We start from the raw sequence: 22,281 nt of genomic DNA, 5'->3' as shown, positions 1-22,281 counted from the left end.
TGCAGTGGTGAAATTACAGCTCACTGCAGTAGCAACCTCCCAGGCTCAGGTGATCCTCCTGCTTCAGCCTCCTGAGTAGCTGGGACCACGGACATGAGCCACCACACCCCACTAATTTTTTAATTATTTGTAGAGATAGGGGTCTCCCTATTTTGCCCAGGCTGGTCTTGAACTCCTGGACTCAAGTAAACCTCCCAAAGTGCTGGGATTACAGGTTTGAGCCACAGCACCCAGCCTGGGGACCATTTTAAACAGTAAAATCACCAATAAGATTGGCAAAACATGCAAAAAAAAAATGTGGCATTAAATACATCACAAAAAGGCCACTTGTTTGCAATGACTGCTAGAACAAAAAGGCAGAGCACTGCCTTAAATCTCCACTGGTAAAGTGCACATCTGCTGACTCAAGTATTTGGCAGTTCTGTGAATGCCCATGTCCAGGAATTACCACAAACTAAAACATTGGTCATTTTATACAGAGAACAAAAATCTCTGTTGATATTTTATGTTCACGTTAACAGGATCTAGAATCCACAGTTATGAAGAGCAACAAGTATATCCACATTGAAAAATTTTAATACTGAGGTCAGAAGGAATATACTTTGTCAAATACCTATTTTAAAGAGATCATTTCAACTCCACCAGACCTTAAGTTTCAAAATCCTCTGTCCTACCATGCCTCATTAGTTGTTAAAAATACAGATTTCCCCTTCCCTTCTCTCTGAACAACTCAAAACTCTAAACTAGGGCAATGAAAAGTATACCTAAAATCCATGTCTAAAAATTTAACTTTAAAGTTCTCAAGATACCATACTATAAAATAAAAAAGGTGTTGTAGAGCTCCATTCTTACACATGTATGCAGATAAAAGATTCGGAAAATGATTACCAAATTTAACACTGTTTTTTTATAAATGTTTTTTAATTTTTCTTTTCTTCTTTGTTTTATTAAATAACTGAATGTGTAGTTGAAGTATTTTATGATTTTTTTTTTTTTTTGAGACCGAGTTTCACTAACTCTGTTGATCAGGCTGGAGTGCAGTGGTGCAATCTCAGCTCACTGCAACCTCCACCTCCCAGGTTCAAGAAATTCTCTCAGCTAACCACACCCACCTGGCAACACCACGCCCAGCTAATTTTTTGCATTTTTAGTAGAGATGAGGTTTCACCATGTTGGCCAGGCTGGTCTCAAACTCCTGACCTCAAGTGATCCACCCACCTCAGCCTCCCAAAATGTTGGGATTACAGGCATGAGCCGCGCATCTGTCCCATTTCATGATTCTGACTTTTTAAAGATAAAGATATTAATCACTTGGGATTAGTGAATAACATCAATGAGTAATTCAGATTTGTTTCTAACTTTAAATAATTACATTGCTAATTTTGTTGCAGAGAAAACAAATAACCAAAGGCTACTTCACTCAAGGCATAAACTTCCCTATTACTGAAAAATAATAGTGAAATTATTGTTTAAATAAAACAAAGTACAACTTGTTTACTAATACTTTTATATTTATTTTTATTTTTTATATTGTTTTTATTTTTTGAGACAGAGTCTCGCTCTGTTGCCCAGGCAGGAGTGCAGTGGCACAATCTCGGCTCACTGCAACCTCTGCCTCCCAGGCTCAAGCGATTCCCCTGACTCAGGCTCCCGAGTAGCTGGGATTACACACATGTGCCACCATGCCTGGCTATTTTTGTATTTTTAGTAGGGACAGAGTTTCACCATGTTGCCCAGGCTGGTGGTAACTGATACTTTTAGAAGGATCTCTAACATCATGTACTTAACAATCATCACAAACTGTAAGACAAATTCAGAATTAAAGAAACAAACAAAACTAAACCATCAATAAATTAAATGAAAATTTTTATTCCCTCTAATTATTACTAATAATTACCAGTAGGAATTTGGAATGGTACAATCCATAGGCAAGAAAGTATTTCAGTGGGTTCCCTGATAAAATCTAAAGTTAATATAAAGTAACTTACATGTCTTAGTTGACAGCAAACAATAAAATGTTTATATGAAGAAACAACTAACAAGATTAAGAAATTCTTTGTAATGGATATGTTGACAAGTTCATACCCCTTTTATATATTCTATGTATATAGAGGAATACAGTTAACATATATAAAAAGCTTATGTGCCTGGCACTAAGCTTAGCACTTTAATTACTTAATCTTATTTAACCCTCATAACACCATGAGGAAGGTTTGCCATTATCCTTAAGCTTCACAGATAAAGGCACTAAGTTATAAACATTTCCCTATTTATTGAACTGCTGTCCTTTTGTTAATATTCAAATATAACATAGTTATGTTTCAATAATTTACTTCCAAAATATAGTTTTATTTTTACTTAGGGACATTACAATATCCTTTTTTTTTTTTTGAGACAGAGTCTCGCTCTGTTGCCCAGGCTGTAGTGCAGTAGCACATCTCGGCTCACTGCAACCTCTGCCTCCCAGGTTCAAGCGATTCTCCTGCCCCAGTCTCCCGAGTACCTGGGATTACAGAACTGGCCACCATGCCTGACTAATTTTTGTATTTTTAGTAGAGGCAGGGTTTCACCATGCTGGACCAGGCTGGTCTCAAACTCCTGAGGAGATCCACCGGCCTCAGCCTCCCAAAGTGCTGGGATTACAGGCATGAGCCACCACGCCTGGCCCCTTTCTTTTAAAGAAGTACTACTCGGATGCCTATGAACTGCTAAAATTAATTGCTTTGAAGAGGAAAGAAGAAGTAAAGGTAAAATATAAAGACTCCAACATAATACAATACAATCATATAGTTCCTTTAGCTCAATTTCTTTCAAAGACAAGCAAGAATGAACCCTCAGAATATATTAGTAGAGTTTTAAATTTTAAAATTTTCACTGTAATTTAGCTGATGGTGATCAAGTTCATTAAAACAAGAGTCTATGATCTTCCTTTCCTAAGACACAACCAATAAAACACATTGATCCTGTGCTCTTTCAACAACCCTGCCCTGAGTTCCTTCTATGTGCACCACAGTATTTCACCGTGGTTTTAGCAAAGACATGTTAAGACAAGGTTTTCTACCATCCAGGAGATGACACAGTAGGGAAGATAATTGTAATGGGAAGACAGTGATGCAATTTATTAACTTACTGAATTCCATGGACTGTACTTGATAGTTCAAAATGTGTGACCTGAATTCTTATAAGAGTGACCAAAGAGTAATGACGGAGATGGTACTTTAGCTGGGCAAATTTCAAGACAGGGAAACTGAAATATACCTTGGAAAGATTAACCTAGAATTAATAAGAAGAATGAAGTGGAGCAGGGAGACCAGTTAAAGAGCTACTGGCCACAGTTCTCATGCACACCAGTAATAGCCCAGAATGAAAACAAAGAATTTTAGATTGAGAGAAGACGAAACTAAGGGCCCAATAGTTCAGAGTAATTAGCTCAAAGTCACACAAGCTATTTGCAAAAGAAATTAAAAAACAAGACAGTCACTGAGAAAAATAACCAAAATCTGGCAACTGGCTCAATGTGGGTGCTACGGGAAAGGAAACAGATCCTAAAATGAATCTAAGGTCTGAACCTAAGTGAGTGCAAGCATTAACAAACAAGGAAAAGGAGTTGTTTTTGCATTTTGTTTTGACAGATAAAGATAGATAACCACAATGGCTTCCATTTTAAATGTTCCTTTTTTTGTTCTCCACAACTTATCAGTTATATACAATTTCAAACATATATGATATATATATATTTGTCCTTGATTTTCTTGAGGTATAAATTTCTCTCATAGTCAAGCACTGTATAACAGTGGATACACAGTTTATCAACAACACACTAAGCCAAAATTTTATTCAGATTGGTGTGAAAATAACAGCAAATGCAAAATAAGAGTAGAGAAGTACGATCAAACACATGCATTCTACATTTTAAGGTCAGCTTATCATTTTGGGAGGGGCAGGGCTGGTTTTAAAAGTATAATGGTGGCTCATGGCTGTAATCCCAACACTTTGGGAGGCCAAAGCGGGCAGACCACGAGGTCAGGAGTTCGAGATCAGCCTGGCCAACGTGGTGAAACTCTGTCTCTACCAAAAATACAAAATTAGCCAGGCGTGGTGGTGAGTGCCTGTAGTCCCAGCTACTTGGGAGGCTGAGGCAGGAGAATCGCTTGAACCCGGGAGGCGGAGGTCGCACTAAGCTGAGATCGCACCACTGCACTCCAGCCTGGGTGACAGGGTAAGACTCTTGTCTCAAAAAAAAGAAAAAAGGAAAAAAGAAACAAAATAGTATAACTAAGTAGTATTTACTCAAGTGTCTATGATCCTCAAAATATCAATACACAAACTACACCTTATTAATTTCTTTTGGCTTTTAAGACAGAGTCTTGTTCTGTTGCCCAGGATGGAGTGCAGTGGTGCAATTACATAAACCACCACCTTCTGGGTTCAAGTAATTCTCATGCCTCAGCCTCCTGAATAGAGTAGCTGGGATTACAGGCGTGCATCACCACGCCCAGCTAATTTTTTCTATTTCTAGTAGAAACAGGGTTTCACCATGTTGCCCAGGCTGGTCTTGAACTCGTAAGCTCAGGCAATCCACCTGCCTTGGCCTCCCTAAGTGCTAGGATTACAGGTGTGAGCCACCACGCCTGGCCACCTTGTAATTATTAATCATTAAATAACCTTAAAATCAATGATCAATCTAACTGCCATCATTTATGTGCTTCTCACAAGAAAAAAAGGCATCTTTAATTCTTTTCTTTTTTGGTATCATTATTTTATCTTTTAAGTCTAAAGGTAAAGGAATCCAATCCATTTTATATCGCTCCAATAAAGCATTACCTCTAAGTACCATAAACAAACAATTTTTTAAATTTTGGTATACTGTTTGAATAAGAGCTCCAGTAAGGTTAATTGAAGGCTAAAGACAAATAAGTACTTTCATGCCTAGCACAATATCAGGGGCACAGTAGGAAGACAACTGTTTGTTGAATAAATGCCTAAACTTCAGGCATAAATGAAAAGATCTGTATTGTATATCTGGAGGTAATTATGAAAGCAATATAGTTTCCATATAAGACAATATAACAGTCACCAGGCAAATATGAAACAGCATAATATCACATTACCATAAGGCAGACCTAAATTTAAATTCCCACTCTAATATTGTTTTTTCTTCTAAGCAAACACTTATTGAATACTCACCATATGCCAGGCATTGTTCTTTGCACTGTTACGTATTTTTATTTTTTTGAGATAGGAGTCTCACTCTGTCACCAGGCTGGAGTGCAGTGGCACAATCTCGGCCCAGTGCAACCTCCACCTCCCGGGTTCAAGTGATTCTCCTGCAGCTACTCTCGGAGTCTGGCATGATTATCCTAATTTTAGAGAAGAGAACACCTAGGCACAGAGAGGTTAAGCAATGTGACCAAGAAAACAGATCTAGCAACAGAGCCAGGATTTTTATGTGAGCACTCTAATTCCAAAGCCTATCCTTAAAAAAAAAAAAAAAAAAAAGAATAGGTAACATATTTGCATTGTTTTTAAAAAGGTATGCAGTGAAAAGTCTACTATGTATGTTCTCCATCAACCTAACTCTCACCACTTCTTTTCCCACCTCTACACCAAGAGTTACCAATGTTATTAGTTGTATATATCCTTCCAGGGTTTTTTGTGTATCTATAAGCAAATGCAAGTGTATATTTCTCTTTGTTTAAAAAACCCAAAATGTAGCTCTCTACACATTGCTCTCTACACCTTGTTCATTTTAATGTATATTAGAAACTGTCTTAAAAAAAGTTAATATTTATTACTGTTCTTTTTTAGAATTTTCCTTTTTCTTTTTCCATATGAACTTCAGTATCCATTTGTCTACTTCCCCAAAAAGTCACTTGACATTTTCATTAGGATCACACTAAATTTACAAATTAGAGAAAACTGACAGGTTGATATGGTTGAATGTCCCTATCCATAAATGTGGTTTTCATTTGCTCAAGTTTTTTGTGTTCCTCAGTAATGCTTTCAAGTCTTCTTCATATAGGTCTTGCACATTTCTTACTACTTTATTGCTGGGTTATTTTGTTTCTCTCGCTATTATAAACGGTTTCTTTTCTTCCATTGTTCTTCTTATTGGTTCTTGTTTCTACTCAGCTTTAATTTCAACTTTGGGAGAATTACTTAATCTTCTGAAGACTGACTGTTCTCACCAAAACACATACTTTTGCAGGACAGATATAAGACTTTCAGATAATGAATAAAGGATTCAGCACAGCTTTTGCAGGATAGATATAAGACTTTTCGATAATGAATAAAGGATTCAGCACAGTACCTGGCACATAATGGAGGTTTACTGCTACTATTTTTTTAATATCAGCATTACAATATGTCAAAAATATTCTTTCTGTTTGCTTTTGAGGCAGTCTTGCTGTGTCACCCAGGCTGGAGTGCAGTGACACAAATAACAGTGGCGCAATCTTGGCTCACTGCAACCTCCACCTCCCAGGTTCAAGCAATTCTCCTGCCTTAGCCTCCCAAGTAGCTGAGATTACAGGTGCATGCCACCATACCCAGGTAATTTTTGTATTTTTTTAGTAAAGACAGAGTTTCACCATGTTGGCCAGGCTAGTTTCAAACCCCTGACCTTGTGATCCACCTACCTCGACTTCCCAAAGTTCTGGGAATACAGGCGTGAGCCACCAAGTCCAGCCGTAAATAATACATTCTAAATATTGCAACACTAAATTTCTCTCCAATTACATGGTTTGTGTATTTCTTCACCCTATACAATGCAGTACCAACTTATAATGTGTTCCCTTTTCCCCTTATTCTCAGTTGCAGAGGATCATTCAACTTCCCAACTGAAAATGTGAATAGGTCTATGTTCAGGTACAGGTAACATCAACCAATCAGGCTTCTACCTAGTAACTCTTCAAAATATAAGGTTCATTCCTATTAGAGAGCCTAGGTATGAAATCTATAGCTAAGCAATACTTGGATTAGAAATTACATATATGCTGATTGATAAGTACTTTGGATCAATTCTGGTAAGCAATCTAACATCTACTTTATCCTTGTTATGCCACCCTAAAAAAACAAAAAAAAGTCACAAATGTCTTCTAATAATGTATAGGTAAAGTAGCTAAACTTTCTTCCAACTGCTTTTCAGATACTCCTAATTCTGCTCTTTAGGACCTCTTTTAGCCTTACCTGTTTCTTCCCCACGCCTGTTTCCCTTTCACAGAAGCAACAGCATTATCGCAAAAGGTGAATTTCCCAATAGCTCTTGCTTACATTGCCGGCATATATCCAACTTACAGTTAAAATTATTTCAGCTACTAGTGGAACCAAAAGCAACTTACACCTATGTCATTGCACCTTCTGACTGCAAAAGCTTTGTTTCCAGTAAGACCTGGAGGGAAGTCCTAAAGTCAAACATAGTAATTAAGAATAGGTTTGGCACTTTGGGAGGCCGAGGCAGGCGGATCATGAAGTCAGGAGGTCGATACTATCCTGACTAACACAGTGAAACCCGTCCCTACTAAAAATACAAAAAATTAGCCAGGCGTCATGGCAGGCGCTTGTAGTCCCAGCTAAATGGGAAGCTGAGGCAGGAGAATGACGTGAACCCAGAAGTGGAGCTTGTAGTGAGCCGAGATCGCACCACTGCACTCCAGCCTGGGCGACAGAGCGAGACTCCATCTCAAAAAATAAAAAAGAATAGGTTTGTGTCAGCTAAAGAATAAGCAAATGGGCCGGGAGCAGTGGCTCACGCCTGTAATCCTACCACTTTGGGAGGCCGAGGCGGGCAGATAACTTCAGGTCAGGAGTTCCAGACCAACCTGACCAATATGGTGAAACCCCGTTTCTACTAAAAATACAAAAAAAAAAAAAAAATTAGCCGGGCACGGTGGCAGATGCCTGTAATCCCAGCTACTTGAAAGGCTGAAGCAGGAGAATCGCTTGAACCTGGGAGGTGGAGGTTGCAGTGAGCCGAGATGGTGCCACTCACTCCAGCCTGGGTGACAGAGCAATACTCCATGTCAAAACAAACAAACAAACAAACAAAAACCCTGTATATAGAAATTCAGGTTTACAAAACAGACGGAGGAGGCAACCATTTAGGTCACTTTAAATTTACAATGGTATTGTATCACCACGTGCCTTAAGCAGTCTTCCGAAAGCACGAAGTATTGTTAATGAATTATTAATTACTTAACAGGTTAGAACTGGGGAAAAGTCTACAGTTGGAATGTCAGCCTATCTGAAGTGAAAATAAAACAAAATCGAAAATAAATAGTTCACGCATTTAGCCCCCACTTATAGTACTACATTTCTTACTGCTCACTCAGTATTATTAAGTTTACCACAAAATTCGCCTTACCAGAATCTTTTAACTTGCCTCTTAAAATAAAAGAGAATATTTCTTCTCTTCCTGGATTCCTTATTTCTATCAGCTAATGATTCTACTTAGGATCATACCTGGCTCTTCCCTTTAGGTTTATTACTTATTTCCATCTGGTTATCAAAGTCTGTCCATTCTTTCTGCCTCCCTAAGTCTCTCCATTATCTACCTGCTCCTTTCTTGCTTTAAAGGACTACCATTACAGCCTATTTCTTTACCTCCAATTTCTCTCCCTTTCAACCTTTCCTTTATAAATCCATTGTAATTCCCATTACGATCTATCAGTGGATATTCACCAAATTAAATTCAAGCTCTTGAATTTATTTCTATAATCTGACCTCAATTTTGCCTTTCTAACCTTCCTGCTCACTATTCTCAGACATCTGTTACATGGACTCTTCCCCCAGCCTCAAACTTGCCTGTTGCTATCTGACAGTATACTATCTCTACACGGCACTGTTGTTTATACATCCTATAACACTTGGCATATTTTAAGTGCATTTCTATTATTTGTGCATTTGTTTTCTATTCCCTATTAGGTCATAATATTGTAATTGTAATTATTTATTTATTTACCTTTATTATTTTATTTTATTTTTTTAGATGGAGTCTTGCTCTGTTACACAGGCTAGAGTGCAGATCTCGGCTCACTGCAACCTCTGCCTCCTGGGTTCAAACAACTCTCCTGCCTCAGCGACCCGAGTAGCTGAGACTACAGGCACACCACTATGCCCAGCTAATTTTTCTATTTTTTTAGTAGTGACGGTGCTTCACTATGTTGGCCAGGCTGGTCTTGAACTCCTGACCTCGTGATCCGCTTGCCTCGGCCTCCCAAAGTGCTGTGTTTACAGGCGTAAGCCACCGCGCTCGGCCTTGTCATACATTTTAAAAACTTTCATTTACAAATATCTTATGAGTATATAAACTTCGTAAAATGAGACACAACTGTGCTTAAACAATAAATTCAGTTCTCATTCCTTAAAGATTTTCTTTTTCCTAAAGAAATAAACAGAGGTAGGTCAGGCGTGGTGGCTCACGCCTGTAAGCCCAGCACTTTGGAGGCCGAGGCGGGCGGATTAACTGAGGCCAGGAGTTCGAGACCAGCCTGGCCAACATAGCAAAACTCCGTCTCTACTAAAATTACAAAAAATTAGCAGGGCATGTTGGCGGGCATCTGTAATCCCAGCTACTCAGGAGGTCAAGGCAAGAGAGTCACTTGAACCTGAGAGGCAGAGGCTGCAGTGAGCCAAGATTGCACCATTGCACTTTAGCCTGGGCAACAAGAGCGAAACTCTATCTCAAATAATAATAAAGAAACAGAGTGGTAGCTCATGCTTGTAATCCCAGCATTTTGGGAGGGCGAAGTGGGCAGATCACTTGAGGCCGGGAGTTCTAGACCAGCCTGGTCAACATGGCAAAATCCCACCTCTACTAAAATTACAAAAATTAGCTGAGCATGGTGGCACACACCTGTAATCCCAGCTGCTCTGGAGGCTGAGGCAGGAGAATCGCTTGAGCCCAGGAGACGGAGGTTGCCATGAGCCGAGATCATGCCACTGCACTCCAGCCTGGGCAACAGAGCAAAATCCTGTCCCCCCAAAATAAAAAATAATTAAAAGAAAGAAATAAGCGGGCACCATGGCTCAGGCCTGTAATCCCAGCAATTTGGGATGTCGTGGCAGGTGGATCACCTGAGGTCAGGAGTTCAAGACCAGCCTGGCCATCATGGTGAAACCCAATCTCTACTAAAAATACAAAAAATTAGCCAAGTGTGGTGGCGCATGCCTGCAATCTCAGCTACTCAGGAGGCTGAGGCAGGAGAATCATTTGAACCTGGGAGGCGGAGGTTGCAGTGAGCCAAGATGGCAACAGGCATTCCAGCCTAGGCAACAGGCAACAGAGTAAGATTCTGTCTAAAAAAAAAGAGAGAGAGAGAGAGAAAAAGAAAAAGAAATAAAGACTGAATTGATATATATGTTCATTGCAGTATTAACTTATAACAAAAATCTGGAAGTAAATTCTAAAAATTAGGCTGGGCATGGTGGCTCATGCCTGTAATCCCAGCACTTTGGGAGGCTGAGGCAGGTGAATCACGAGGTCAGGAGTTGGAGACCACCCTGGCCAATATGGTGAAACCCTGTCTCTACTAAAAATACAAAAAATTAGCCAGGAGTGGTGGCACGCATCTGTAGTCCCAGCTACGCAAGAGGCTGAGACAGGAGAATCACTTGAACCCAGGAGGCAGAGGCTGTGGTGAGTGGAGTTCGCGCCACGCACTCCAGCTTGGGAAACAGAGCAAGGCTCCGTCTCAAAAAAAAAAAAAAAAATCCAAAAAATAGAATACTTAAATAAATTTTGGTACATCTAAATGATAAAAATGTTAATTATATTCCTAAATATTCCCAATATTCCTAAAATTTTAAAACATGGGAAAATACTAAATTATTATCAGGAGAAAAAAGTTGAGATACAAGAACACACTCCCAGTTTTTAATCAGAAACATATATGAATATAGAAAAAGTCTCACGTGACAATACTATTTACCTATGCATGATGGCATTATAGTTTTTACTTTCCTATGTGTTAGAAATTCTCTACCAAGAACTTGTAATACTTTAATAATAGAAAACAATTGTGAAAAACTAAAAATGTGTTATTTCAGAATAGTATAACACCTAGCAAAGGAATAAAATGAGGCGAATCTTAGATATGAATAAAAAAGTAATTAAGATATTTTCAAATAATTTGTGAAAAGCCCATTACTAAAGGATTCTAGAATGTCTTATGGCCAAGAAAGGCTAAACCAAAATTCTGCCATGCTAGAAATGAACACAAAAGAGTAAATTTAGGCAAATAAAACATTACGGTTTAAGGAATAAGCCACCGAAATGCAAGAAATTTCCCTTAAAAAAAAAACAAACTCTAATAAGGCCTGGCGTGGTGGTTCATGCCTATAATCCCAACACTTTGGGAGTCTGAGGTGGGATGATCACTTCGAGACCAGCCTGGGCAAAAGAGTGGAACCCTGTCTCTACAAAAAATACAAAAATATGCTGGGCATGGTGGCATGCACATGTGGTCCCAGCTACTCAGCAGGCTGAGGTAAGAGGATTCCTGAACGCAGGGAAGTTGAGGCTACAGTGAGCCACAATTTAACTACTGTACTCCAGTGACAGCAAGATCCTGTCTAAAAAAACAAAACTCCAATAAAATGTATAATTACACACAGCATAGGTTTTTCTCGCATATAAGGTAACCATCATAATTTATTATGATTTAAAATAACTGCCTTTTAAATTCCATCAATATGAAAAAAAAAATCCAGGGGAACAGGAAGTTCAACCATGAGCTCATTAATATAGTTTCCTCATTAGTGTTACCCATTTTTCTAATAATATTATCCAAGCCCAAATAAACTTTTATATAAACATTTGAGTATGCCGCTTCTATTCGATTCTTTCATATGTATCCCACGCACTTGATATACTTTATAGCCTAGGAATACAGAAGTAACTTTTATTTCTTCAAAGCAGTTTTAAAAATGCATGCCTTTGTGAGAAATGAGCTTGAAAAACAGTGCTACATTTGTATGATCTATTGGGAACATGGAACCCTAAGAGTCCTTACTAAGGAGATAATGGAAACTAGACTCCCTAGACTGCCATCTGCAACAAGAATCACTAACTACCCAAATTGTGAAACCAAAATCTACTGCACTGCTAAATCTTTTAAGGAAAGTATGTGGCTCACTTCTAATCATGTAAAAACATTAACATACCCAAGAGAAAATCACTGGTTCCAAGTCCTTTAAAGAAGCTTCCCTTTGTTAGACTGCTCAGATTAGGCATCTACTGCTATTTTTGTCTTCTGTGTAGGTTTTAAGAGTTTTATAAAGCATCCACCAAACCAATGCATCTTAGAGAGAGATGCATGTATTTACATAGTGGACTTTATACAACATAACTAATCCAAGTTCCAAGGTTAGCCACCAAATCAATTCTGCAAGTCAGTTACTATGGACCTTGGATTGTAGTACAACATAGGAGTTAGACAAGGGGATGTATACAATATATAATAGAAAACAGAAAAGACAGGGTATTACCATAGTTAAGTTTCTGTTCATTTGTTTAAATATTCTTCATACCACACAGAGTTATAATGAAGTATCAAAGTGGCATCAGAATGTAAGCATCTTGGTAAAATAATGATTTAACAGGCCATCAAATAGAATGGCAGGGAAACAATCTGTGCACTAGTATTTGATCTGCCTCAAACAGAAGATATTACTGTAAATAATTCTAAACATAAGCACAATCTAGTGAATAAGGTAGGAGACTGGTAGACTCCAACTTTCAGATTCAACTTATAGCTGTTCACCAGTCACCTATTTTGACAAGTTACTTACCAACTTGTGCTGCCATTTCTCCGTAAATTTATCCCCTAAGATGAGGATAATCCTTGCAAATTGTGTCACAAGCATTTTGAAAGGAACCATGAATTATTGTGTAATGCTCTTGAAATTCCTCAGATGTAGGGTCCTACACAAAGTAAAGTATTATTATACATTTCTCTAACAGTAGTCATCTGTTTGCATTATGATTTTTTTTTCCTACCCTTGACACTGTGATTCTTGGGCACTAACCTTTCTCAAAGTAAAGTGTTCAAAGCAAGCCTCCACTCCTGACCCAAGTAATTACTTTTTTCAAATCTATCATCCACATCTTTCTCTTCCTTAGAAGGTATTGTGAAAACCAGGAGTTATAAAACATAATGAGCTTCTTTGGTTTAAATGCTCTGGTTCAGTAAGAAATGTGTGGGATAATCTGGTATTTTTATTTTTAACCCACCCTTAAGTGAGTAACTTTATTTCCCATAGTTATATTTTCCTATATTACTTTTTAAATTTCAACTATATTTTATAGATTTGTTTTATGAACAGAGAGAGGACAGGTCAGAAAAATGAAGCAAGAAAGGCAAACCAAGTAATCACTACTATGTGACCAAAATGCTTTTATTGGTATGACTCAACAGTAGAAATTACCATTCGAGGATATGGAAAACATAGAATCAATGCTCATGATCTTTAAAAAGAGTTCAACATAAACCACAATAAATTTTATCATACTATTAAAATTATTACCTATAAACTCTGCTAATCAAGTTAGTCTTCCATTCAGTGATACACTATACATAGTTGAATTTTTGTTTGTGTTGGTACAATATTACATTTTGAAAATAGAACTCTCAATCTTCTCATCAGTTTTTAAAATGATTTTTGAGTTTATGCACAAGGGGGATGATAATAAAATATGCTGTCTTCATTATATAACCTTAGTTACAAGATAGTAATTTTTAAAAGATTTTTCTTAGCTGCCACAGTAGCTCATCCCTATAAATCCCAGCAATTTGGGGAAGCCAGGGCAGGAGGATAGCTTGAGGACTGGCGTTTGAGACCAGACTGGGCAACATAGGAAGACCCCCATCTCTAACAAACATAAAAAAATTGGCCAGGCCTGGTGGCTCACGCCTGTAATTCCAGCACTTTGGGAGGCCGAGGTGGGCAGATCACCTGAGGTCAGGAGTTCAAGACCACCCTGGCCAACATGGTGAATCCCTGCCTCTACTAAAAATATAAAAAAATTAGTCGGGTGTGGCGGCACACACCTGTAGTCCCAGCTACTTGGGAGGCTGAGACAGGAGAATCACTTGAACCCAAGGTGTGGAGGCTGTAGTGAGCAGAGATCACACCACTGAACTCCACCCTGGGTGACAGAGCAAGACTCTGTCTCAAAAAAAAAAAAAAAAAAAAATTAAGCAGGCATGGTGGCACATAAATGTAGTCCCAAATACCGGGGAAGCTGAGGTAGGAGGATCACTTGAGTCCAGGAGTCCAAGGCTACAGTGAGCTATTATCATACCACTGCAATGAGCAACTGTTGCTTGAGCAACAGAACAAGATCCCATCTCAAAAAATAAAAATAAAAAATAAAAAAACCCTTGGAATTACAATAAAATACTGATGGAAACCACCTTTCTGAAAGGTGAACAAATATTCTTCTACCTTCTAAATATAGCAAAGGAAAAGATTTGTAAGATTAAGGATAAAAATCACAAGATTTAGGATAAAAATCACAAGATTTAGGGTGGTCTCAAGATATGCTAGCCAAGTGACCCTATTAGTCTCTTAATCTCTTTCAACCTCAGTGTCCTCATCTGTAAAATAGGGACCATGATACCTGCCTTAGCTACATACAACTGTTGTGAGAATTAAATGAAACACTCCATTTGAAAGAATGTTATAAAACACAAAAAACTATTTTTTAGATAACAGGGCTTGTTTTTAAACAGAACACCACTTTATTTATAAATTATGGTCACAAAACAGTTTAATATTGTTTCTAACATGAAACAAATGGAAATCAATATGCAAAACATATAGTTAGGACCATGGTCTCCAAATTATACCTATGATTAGATATACAGTAAGAAAAGGATCTTTTAAAGAAAAGTATACTTCCCATACTTAAAATCTTCAGAACTGAATTTGAAAGTCTAAAAAAACCAACAATTCATTTAAATGGACTGGTTTAGCACACTGAAGATTAAATAAATGTATTTGTTAGCTATAAATTAAAAAATTGATACATTAACTTAAAAGTATTTTAAAGTTCTTATGAAGAAAAAAACATGAAAGTGAAACAGACATTCACTTCTCTGGAAATAATTCAGAAAAAGCTAGTAGTGATAGAAAAGGACATACATATACAAGACAACACAAATGAAAATAAACATAATCTGCACCTTTAGTATAATAAAGGAATTCAGTTAAATCTTTCTATGTGGTTCCTAAAAAGTCCAGAACAGAAACACCGCTTTTCAATAGGCCACAGGTTAAATCCATTTATTACATTGTCAGGCCAAGTCCTCCAGTAGGTTATTATGAATCTCAAGAATAATTTATCCTTAATAAGGCTACCTCTTTCTCTTTTATTCCTTATTAGTTATGGAATATGTATATTCATAAAGCCAATCTACATAAAGAAACAATTCTTAGTTCCGTCCATTCTGTCTGCTTTCTGACACAAGTTTAAAGCTCTTGGGAAGTTGGCTGGGCATGGTGGCTCACGCCTGTAATCCCAGCACTCTGGGAGGCCAAGGCGGGCTAACACGGTGAAACCCCATCCCTACTAAAAATACAAAAAATTACCCGGGCATGGTGGCACGTGCCTATAGTCCCAGCAACTCGGGAGGCTGAGGCAGGATAATCACTTGAACCTGGGAAGCAGAGGTTGCAGTGAGCAGAGATCATGCCACTACATTCCAGCCTGGGCAACAGAGTGAGACTCTGTCTCAAAACAAAACAAAACAAAACAAACAAACAAAAAACTTCCTGTGAAGTGAACTATGTTTATTACATGGTCCCAGAAATACAACCAACTTGCTCAATTACCAGAAGACTTTAAAATAAATAAGATCCAACAACTTTTTATCTTTTATTCCAGTCCTCAAATTTACAAATTTAAAAAGGGGTTGGGGAAATGACACATTTAAATCATTAACGAATTATTCCAAATATAAATAACTTTAGTTAAAAAATTCTTAAAATTTAGTGAAAAACATTATTTAAAAAACATCTTAGCCCAGGAGCGGTGGCTCATGCTTGTAATTCAGCACTTTGGGAGGCCAAGGCAGGCGGATCACCTGAGGTCAGGAGTTCAAGACTAGCCTGGCCAACATGGTAAAACCCCATCTCTACTAAAAATACGAAAAGTAGCCAGGCATGGTGGTGGGCGCCTGTAATCCCAGCTACTCGGGAGGCTGAAGCAGGAGAATTGCTTGAACCTGGGAGGCGGAGGTAGCCGTGAGCCAAGACGGCGCCATTGCACTCTGGCCTGGGCAACAAGAGTGAAACTGTGTCTCAAAAAAAAAAAAAAACAACTTCAATCAAGGCTGAGATTAAAAGGTGAAGTTCCTATGAGAGCAACTACTACTTTTTGAAGTTCCTTCTCTTCCCTCTGAAACCTAGGTTCACTTCAATGTATCAATGAACCAGAACTTCTGATAATAAAAAGCTTTTCTCAGGATCAGCATCACCCTCCTTCTACAAAACTAAGCTATTTCAGCTCCAGACTTATTTCCTAGCTGTTTATGTGATCACCAATAGAATTAAATGTAAGCCTTCATTTTCTCCCAGAAATCTTACTTTAATTCTATCCCATAATATTTCCCATCATTTAAATTTCTTAGGCTCAAAGTACATAGCATATCATGTCTAATTTCTGATTCTGTCCAGTTGTTCATGTACACCTTAACTCCCAACCCAGACTCTAAATTTCTCAAAGACAAAGTTAATGCCTGTCACTTTTCTCTTCCATAGACTGTGGTGTAATCGGGACAACAATGAGGCAATCCTAAAGAGGTATCCCAAATTAGGGAAACTCACCACCCCAACTTTACGTTACCAAATAATGTTTCCAGGTTGAATCAAGATGATATAGATGTCACAATGCAATCATCACAATGTCAACATGACCACAAAGAAGCCTATTCTAGCTAGTTAAGTTTCTCAGAATTTCATCTATATAGTTGGAAGCCGTTCCTGGCACTATAATCATTATACTAGTAGTACACAGTATCTATCTCTAACACTTAAACATTTTAAACCTCAGTAGACATAAGTAACTATACTGGCAATTCCTATGTGCTGGCTTTTTACTTTCTACTTGCTTTACGGCCTTTCAGAAATTATTAAAGTAATACAGAGAGATGTTCAGTTATTTCTATGGGGCATGCTAAAGTACAAAGAACAGCAGCAGCCTCGGTACCATGAAAATCTCAACCTGAGGCAGCATTCCAAGTTAAGCAAAAATAGAAAAGGGCCCATTTGTCTCCGGAGCAGAGACAATCATCAAATGCATATCAGTAAATTACCATTCATTTCTATCAATATGACCACCTCAATGCCTGAGATTATGAAAATCTGGTAGGAATCCATAAAACATTCTTAGACAGGTAGAGTACAAGAAAGCTGCCATTTACTGAGTTCTGCAAGAATTAAAAATCTATTTTACGAATGTCACTATCATTTATCCAATAAAAAATAAATTACAAATTAAGGCAGAAGAAAATACACTAAGACCTTAACCACAAAGAAAGGATGAAAACAATACAGCATTTGCAAGTCAGAAAAGTGAGATTTGGCATGGTCGTGAGATGATGTGAAGGATGAATCGTGCCTTAATTTAATGTCTGAATATCTCAGATTACATTAATCTCTCAAAAGTTGAGTAACAACAGAAACCACTTAAATAAACTGATAAAATAACTGCCATAGAAAATACTGAAGTGCCATTATTGTTACAGTTAAAAGAAACTGTTTAAGTCAGTATAGCTGCAGTCTTATCTGAATTTACCACCTGAAATCATTAACTTTTAGTTATCATAATTGAAAGCAAAACTCACATAACAATGATATTCCTAAATGTAGAAATATTTGATTTTAAAATACAATATCCAGGAAAACAGAACATGAAATGTGACCAAATTCCTCAAAATTCTCATTACCCTACAAATTATTTAATTTTGCTTGTACAACTATTACAAAATAGGACACTTCATAGTCACAAAATCTTGAATAGCTAGCAATGCTACAGAAAGTAAAAGATTAGAGGAATAAAAGATATTTCTAACTAAACCAAATAAAATTACATGTTTAAAATACTATGACAGAGGGATAAAAAGAATAAAAACATATTTTAGGCAAGCAAGTCCAAAGTAAAAAGCTTTTCATCTTGTTTTCTTCCCCTACTCCCAAGGTAAGGTAAACACAAAGTAAATTATGCATTTAAAATCTATCCACGGTGCCTGAACAGAATTTATTAAAGAGGACCTGCACACTACACATTCTGTACCAAAGACCTATATACGGCAGGCTGATTTTCTTTATTGTTTTATATTGTCATACAAAATAAGGTTTTATAATACTAGTCGTAAAAAAAAAAAAGAAACCACAACATAAAGTACTTAGAACCATACAAATATACAAATATAATGGAAATACATAACTTCTACTTTGTTTTTAAAGTTTGATAAACATATAATTACAACTAGAGAAATTATATGATGATTCAAATTTAAAATGATATAATTATTAGAAATAGTAAATTTTAAAAATGTTTTAACTTACCTGGTTTCTTTCTGGATTTTTCATGACCTAGCTGTCCTAGATCATTACATCCACAAGTGTACACTGTTCCATCATCCAGAACAAATACAGTATGTCTGAGTCCACATCCTACATCTCGGACCTTTTTATTTATAAAGAAGTCACTTTTTCTGGGCTCTAGTACAATTTCTTCATCAATTCCACCCAAACCTAGCTGTCCAAAGGATGCATTGCCCCAGCACAACATGCTTGTAATTATTTTGGTCTTCCAGTTTCAATAAAAAATTCTCTTCTGAAACCCCGGAAAGTTGGAGGTACCCTATGTCTGAGGAAATAGAAAGAAGTTAATATGACTTCAAAGAAAAAAGGATGTATAATTGCTCTTTCAAGTGCTAGGCTACAGTAATTGCTACATGGTAAACACTAAATTTACTTTATAACATGGTACATAAGTATCATTGTTTCAAAAACCAATCAGTTGTATTTTTTTAAATGTATCATACAGAAAGTTTTAGGGAAAGTATGTCACTTTCTATGATCCTTTGCAAAATTTAAAACATATTAACTAGTTTTGACTTCTGGTTATCTTGTGATAGACTAAACTAATGGGAGTAAGTACCTTGATGAAATTAATCACAATTTTTTTCTACTTTTTCCTTTAAATAATTTCAGTGGGAGCAAGAAATAAGACATCTTTTCACTGCCCAAGAAGCAAATATACACAGTGAAAAATTTAGCCAACTGCAGAAACATAACCTTGCAATCTCCCTCAAATCCTAGTATAATTAAGCCTTCTAATACCTACCTCCACATCAACAGAAAATGGAAGTTCTTATCTGTAACAGAAATAAAACCAACAATGGAAATTTAAAGCAATTTTCCACAATTTAAACGACTCTCCCAATTATTCTTAATCGGCCAGAGAGAAAATGAGGATTCTCTTACCAAACCACAATCTCAAATCACCTCCAAAGACCCCATTTTTCAAATCAAAATACTAACATTCCAACCTCACTAATTTTAAAACTAAATCAATTTGCATAATTATAATACAGAAAAAAACTCATGCAGTTTAAAATCAATTCTCTCCAAAATTCAACCTCTTTTATTACAATTGGTAACCGGGACTAAAAAACTCTCCCGTGAGCAATCTATATCTATCTATACTTCTGAGACAATTATTTAAAGATTGGCGGGGGTTAACTGCAAATAACTCCAGCACTGCTGATTTTTCAAGAATAGGAATGGGGGCTGGGGCACTGATAGTCTGATGGCGAAATCTGTAGAACTTTCCAGCACATTGACTGAATATTTCTTCACTTGTAAAGACACAAATAACAGAGTCCACTTCATCTATACATACGTAGATTTTTAAACACATCGCGTTACTAAATATCATAATTACAGGAAGTCAGCCTTATTCTGTAGTAGTCATGCACATTCTTACAGAGCCTGCGAAGTCTCAACCTCAATTTTCCTACGTTCCTGTTACCAAGTGCCCAAGGTGTCCCATTCCACGACCCATCATCCACTAACAAGTTTGATTTCATTCTTTCGGGGCATCAGAACTCTATAATTCCCAAGACTTCTACATTGTCTTCCCATATTTGAAAAACAAAATAAGAGTAATACAGGAAAATACCCCGACTTCAGCGCGCGAGGTCTAACCACCCTTTTCTTTAAAGCACAGAGGCGTCCTCTTGCCAGCAACAGGTAGGGAAATGAGAAGCAGTTTAGTCCCGTCTTTCCCTGAACGTGCACCCAGATCAGCTCATGGGGACCGGGAAAGAGAAATCATCTGCACACACCCAACCTCGCGGCCGAGCAGACAACTACCGCGACCGGCCGCTCGCAACAGCCTCAGAGGCCGGCGGCCGAGGCTTGGCAGCCCGCCGCCTCAACCTGAGAGAAGCCCATCCCCAGGGAGGTGCGACATTCCAGCCCCGGGGCCAGGGAGCCACAACCCTGCCCTCGCCCCACGCCTCTCACCCCTAGGAAGCGCTGAGAAAGCGCCCTGTGCCTAGCCGGCCTGCATCCGCCCAGCCCGGCCTGCCCCTCCCTAACGCCGTCACACGCCCCCGAACCCACTGGGGCCACAACTCGCCCAGCCCTTCAGGGCAGGGGAAGCCCAAGGTGACGGGGGGCGGCCCTTCCCCAGAGACCAAGGCAGCGCGGTCGCTGAAGCAGGTATCCGGCTCCTAGGACCCTCCTCCGTCAGCCAGTGGCGGTGATCACCAGGGCACCTCCGGCGTCTGTGCCGCTGCTCCGCTGCTCCCCTCCCCGGCCCCTGTGAAACTTTACCGGGTTCCTTAGAGAAAAGCGGACGCCACTGCTGTCCAGTCCAGAGACAGCCGTCAGCGACCCGGATGGAGCGGGCGGGGAAGAACAGGAGGCAAGCGGAGCGCAGAGCACGAGGGGTGGGGAGAGTTGGGGAAAGAGACTGGGTAGGAGAAGGCAGAGGGGGAGGTGGCCACGCGAGGGAGGCGGGGGAGGGGCTGGCCGGAAGTGAACCGCAGAGCACGCGCGCGAGCCCGCCCACTTCCCGGCCCCCGCGCCTGCGCCGGAATACTCCCGGGGGGCGCCTGGCCACAGGCGCCTGCGCAGTGTGCTGGTTTGCGTTGCTTTAAGAGGGAAAAGTCAAATACAGAAAATTGGAGTTTGCGAAGACAAACGAAGAAGGTATAAACTGTTTTTGAGAATGCTTCGGCGTGCACAGAACCTTTTAATGAAGAAAATCACTTTGTTTTTGGTTTGGTTGTCTTTGTGCTCATGGATGCTAGCTGGTCTTTTTATTATTTTACTCTCTCTTTTCCCAAGGAGATTTTAAGTAGCAGATGAAACATCACGATTATGAATATAAAGACTGGTGAAGGGTTATTTTATCCCATGGCCTCAACTGGAGCCTGTCTGAGGATGTGAGATGTATTGATAGCAATGGTTAAAGCTACTTGAACTAATAACACCACCAGTTCAGGTTCCTGTTACAGTGTTGGCTCCCATCACTTTCTACACTCCCCCCTGAAAGATAGGCTTGAATTGCAGGGCCTCATTCTATCAGAGAAAATTACACATTTGACTGCAGTCCCTGATTCATAAAAACGAAGTCTGGATCTCCTAGGCTAGCCTTAACTTCTTAAAAAGCAGAAGAACTTGAAACAAAGCACTTTTGAAATTCTAAGTTTGGCATTGCTAGAATGAATATTCAGTACCTAGAAGAAGTTCCACAAATAGGCCATCTTTCTTTTTCTTTTCTTATTTTTATTTATTTATTTATTTTATTTATTTATTTTTTTGAGACAGAGTCTTGCTCTGTGCCCCAGGATGGAGTGCAATGGCGCGGCGCAATCTTGGTTCACTGGAACTTTCGCCTCAGCCTCCCGAGTAGCTGGGACAACGGACATGCGCCGCCACGCGCGGCTAATTTTTGTATTTTTAGTAGAGACAAAGTTTCGCCGTATTGGTCAGGCTGGTCTCAAACTGCTTACCTCAGGCGATCCACCTGCTTCGGCCTCCCAAAGTGCTGGGATTACAGGCGTGAGCCACCGCGCCTGGCCTGTTTCTTTATCTCTTGTTGAAAAACATGTTTTAGGTAAGAATTGTCTGTTCTAGAATATGTTTAAGTGTGTGTATTCGTTTCCTAGGCTTGCCATAATAAATTAAAACAGATTGAGAGGCTTAAAACAACAGAAATTTATTGTCTCACAGTTCTGAAGGCCAGAATTTCAAAATCAA

At 38.7% G+C, this 22,281-nt stretch overlaps 1 protein-coding gene across 7 annotated transcripts in view; it reads right to left on the bottom strand.

Annotated features, from left to right (window-relative positions):
• HERC4 (HECT and RLD domain containing E3 ubiquitin protein ligase 4) overlaps positions 1-21,033 on the bottom strand; it is a 149,232-nt gene extending 128,199 nt beyond the window's left edge. For 3 of the 7 annotated variants that reach the window (XM_073019103.1, XM_073019106.1, XM_007963290.3), the window contains exons 1-3: positions 20,851-21,033; positions 19,355-19,385; positions 18,571-18,874 (exon numbers count right to left, since the gene is read on the bottom strand). In XM_073019103.1, the coding sequence (XP_072875204.1) occupies positions 18,571-18,796 (226 nt within the window). In that variant the 5' untranslated portion in view covers positions 18,797-18,874; positions 19,355-19,385; positions 20,851-21,033. The other 4 variants (XM_007963292.3, XM_073019105.1, XM_073019104.1 and 1 more) reach the window with 4 other exon arrangements.
• Positions 21,034-22,281: the final 1,248 nt, after the last annotated feature.

This window comes from Chlorocebus sabaeus, chromosome 9 (genome assembly GCF_047675955.1).
Source record: "Chlorocebus sabaeus isolate Y175 chromosome 9, mChlSab1.0.hap1, whole genome shotgun sequence".
Classification (NCBI taxonomy): Eukaryota; Metazoa; Chordata; class Mammalia; order Primates; family Cercopithecidae; genus Chlorocebus; species Chlorocebus sabaeus.
This window is presented reverse-complemented; position numbering and strand designations above follow the sequence as displayed.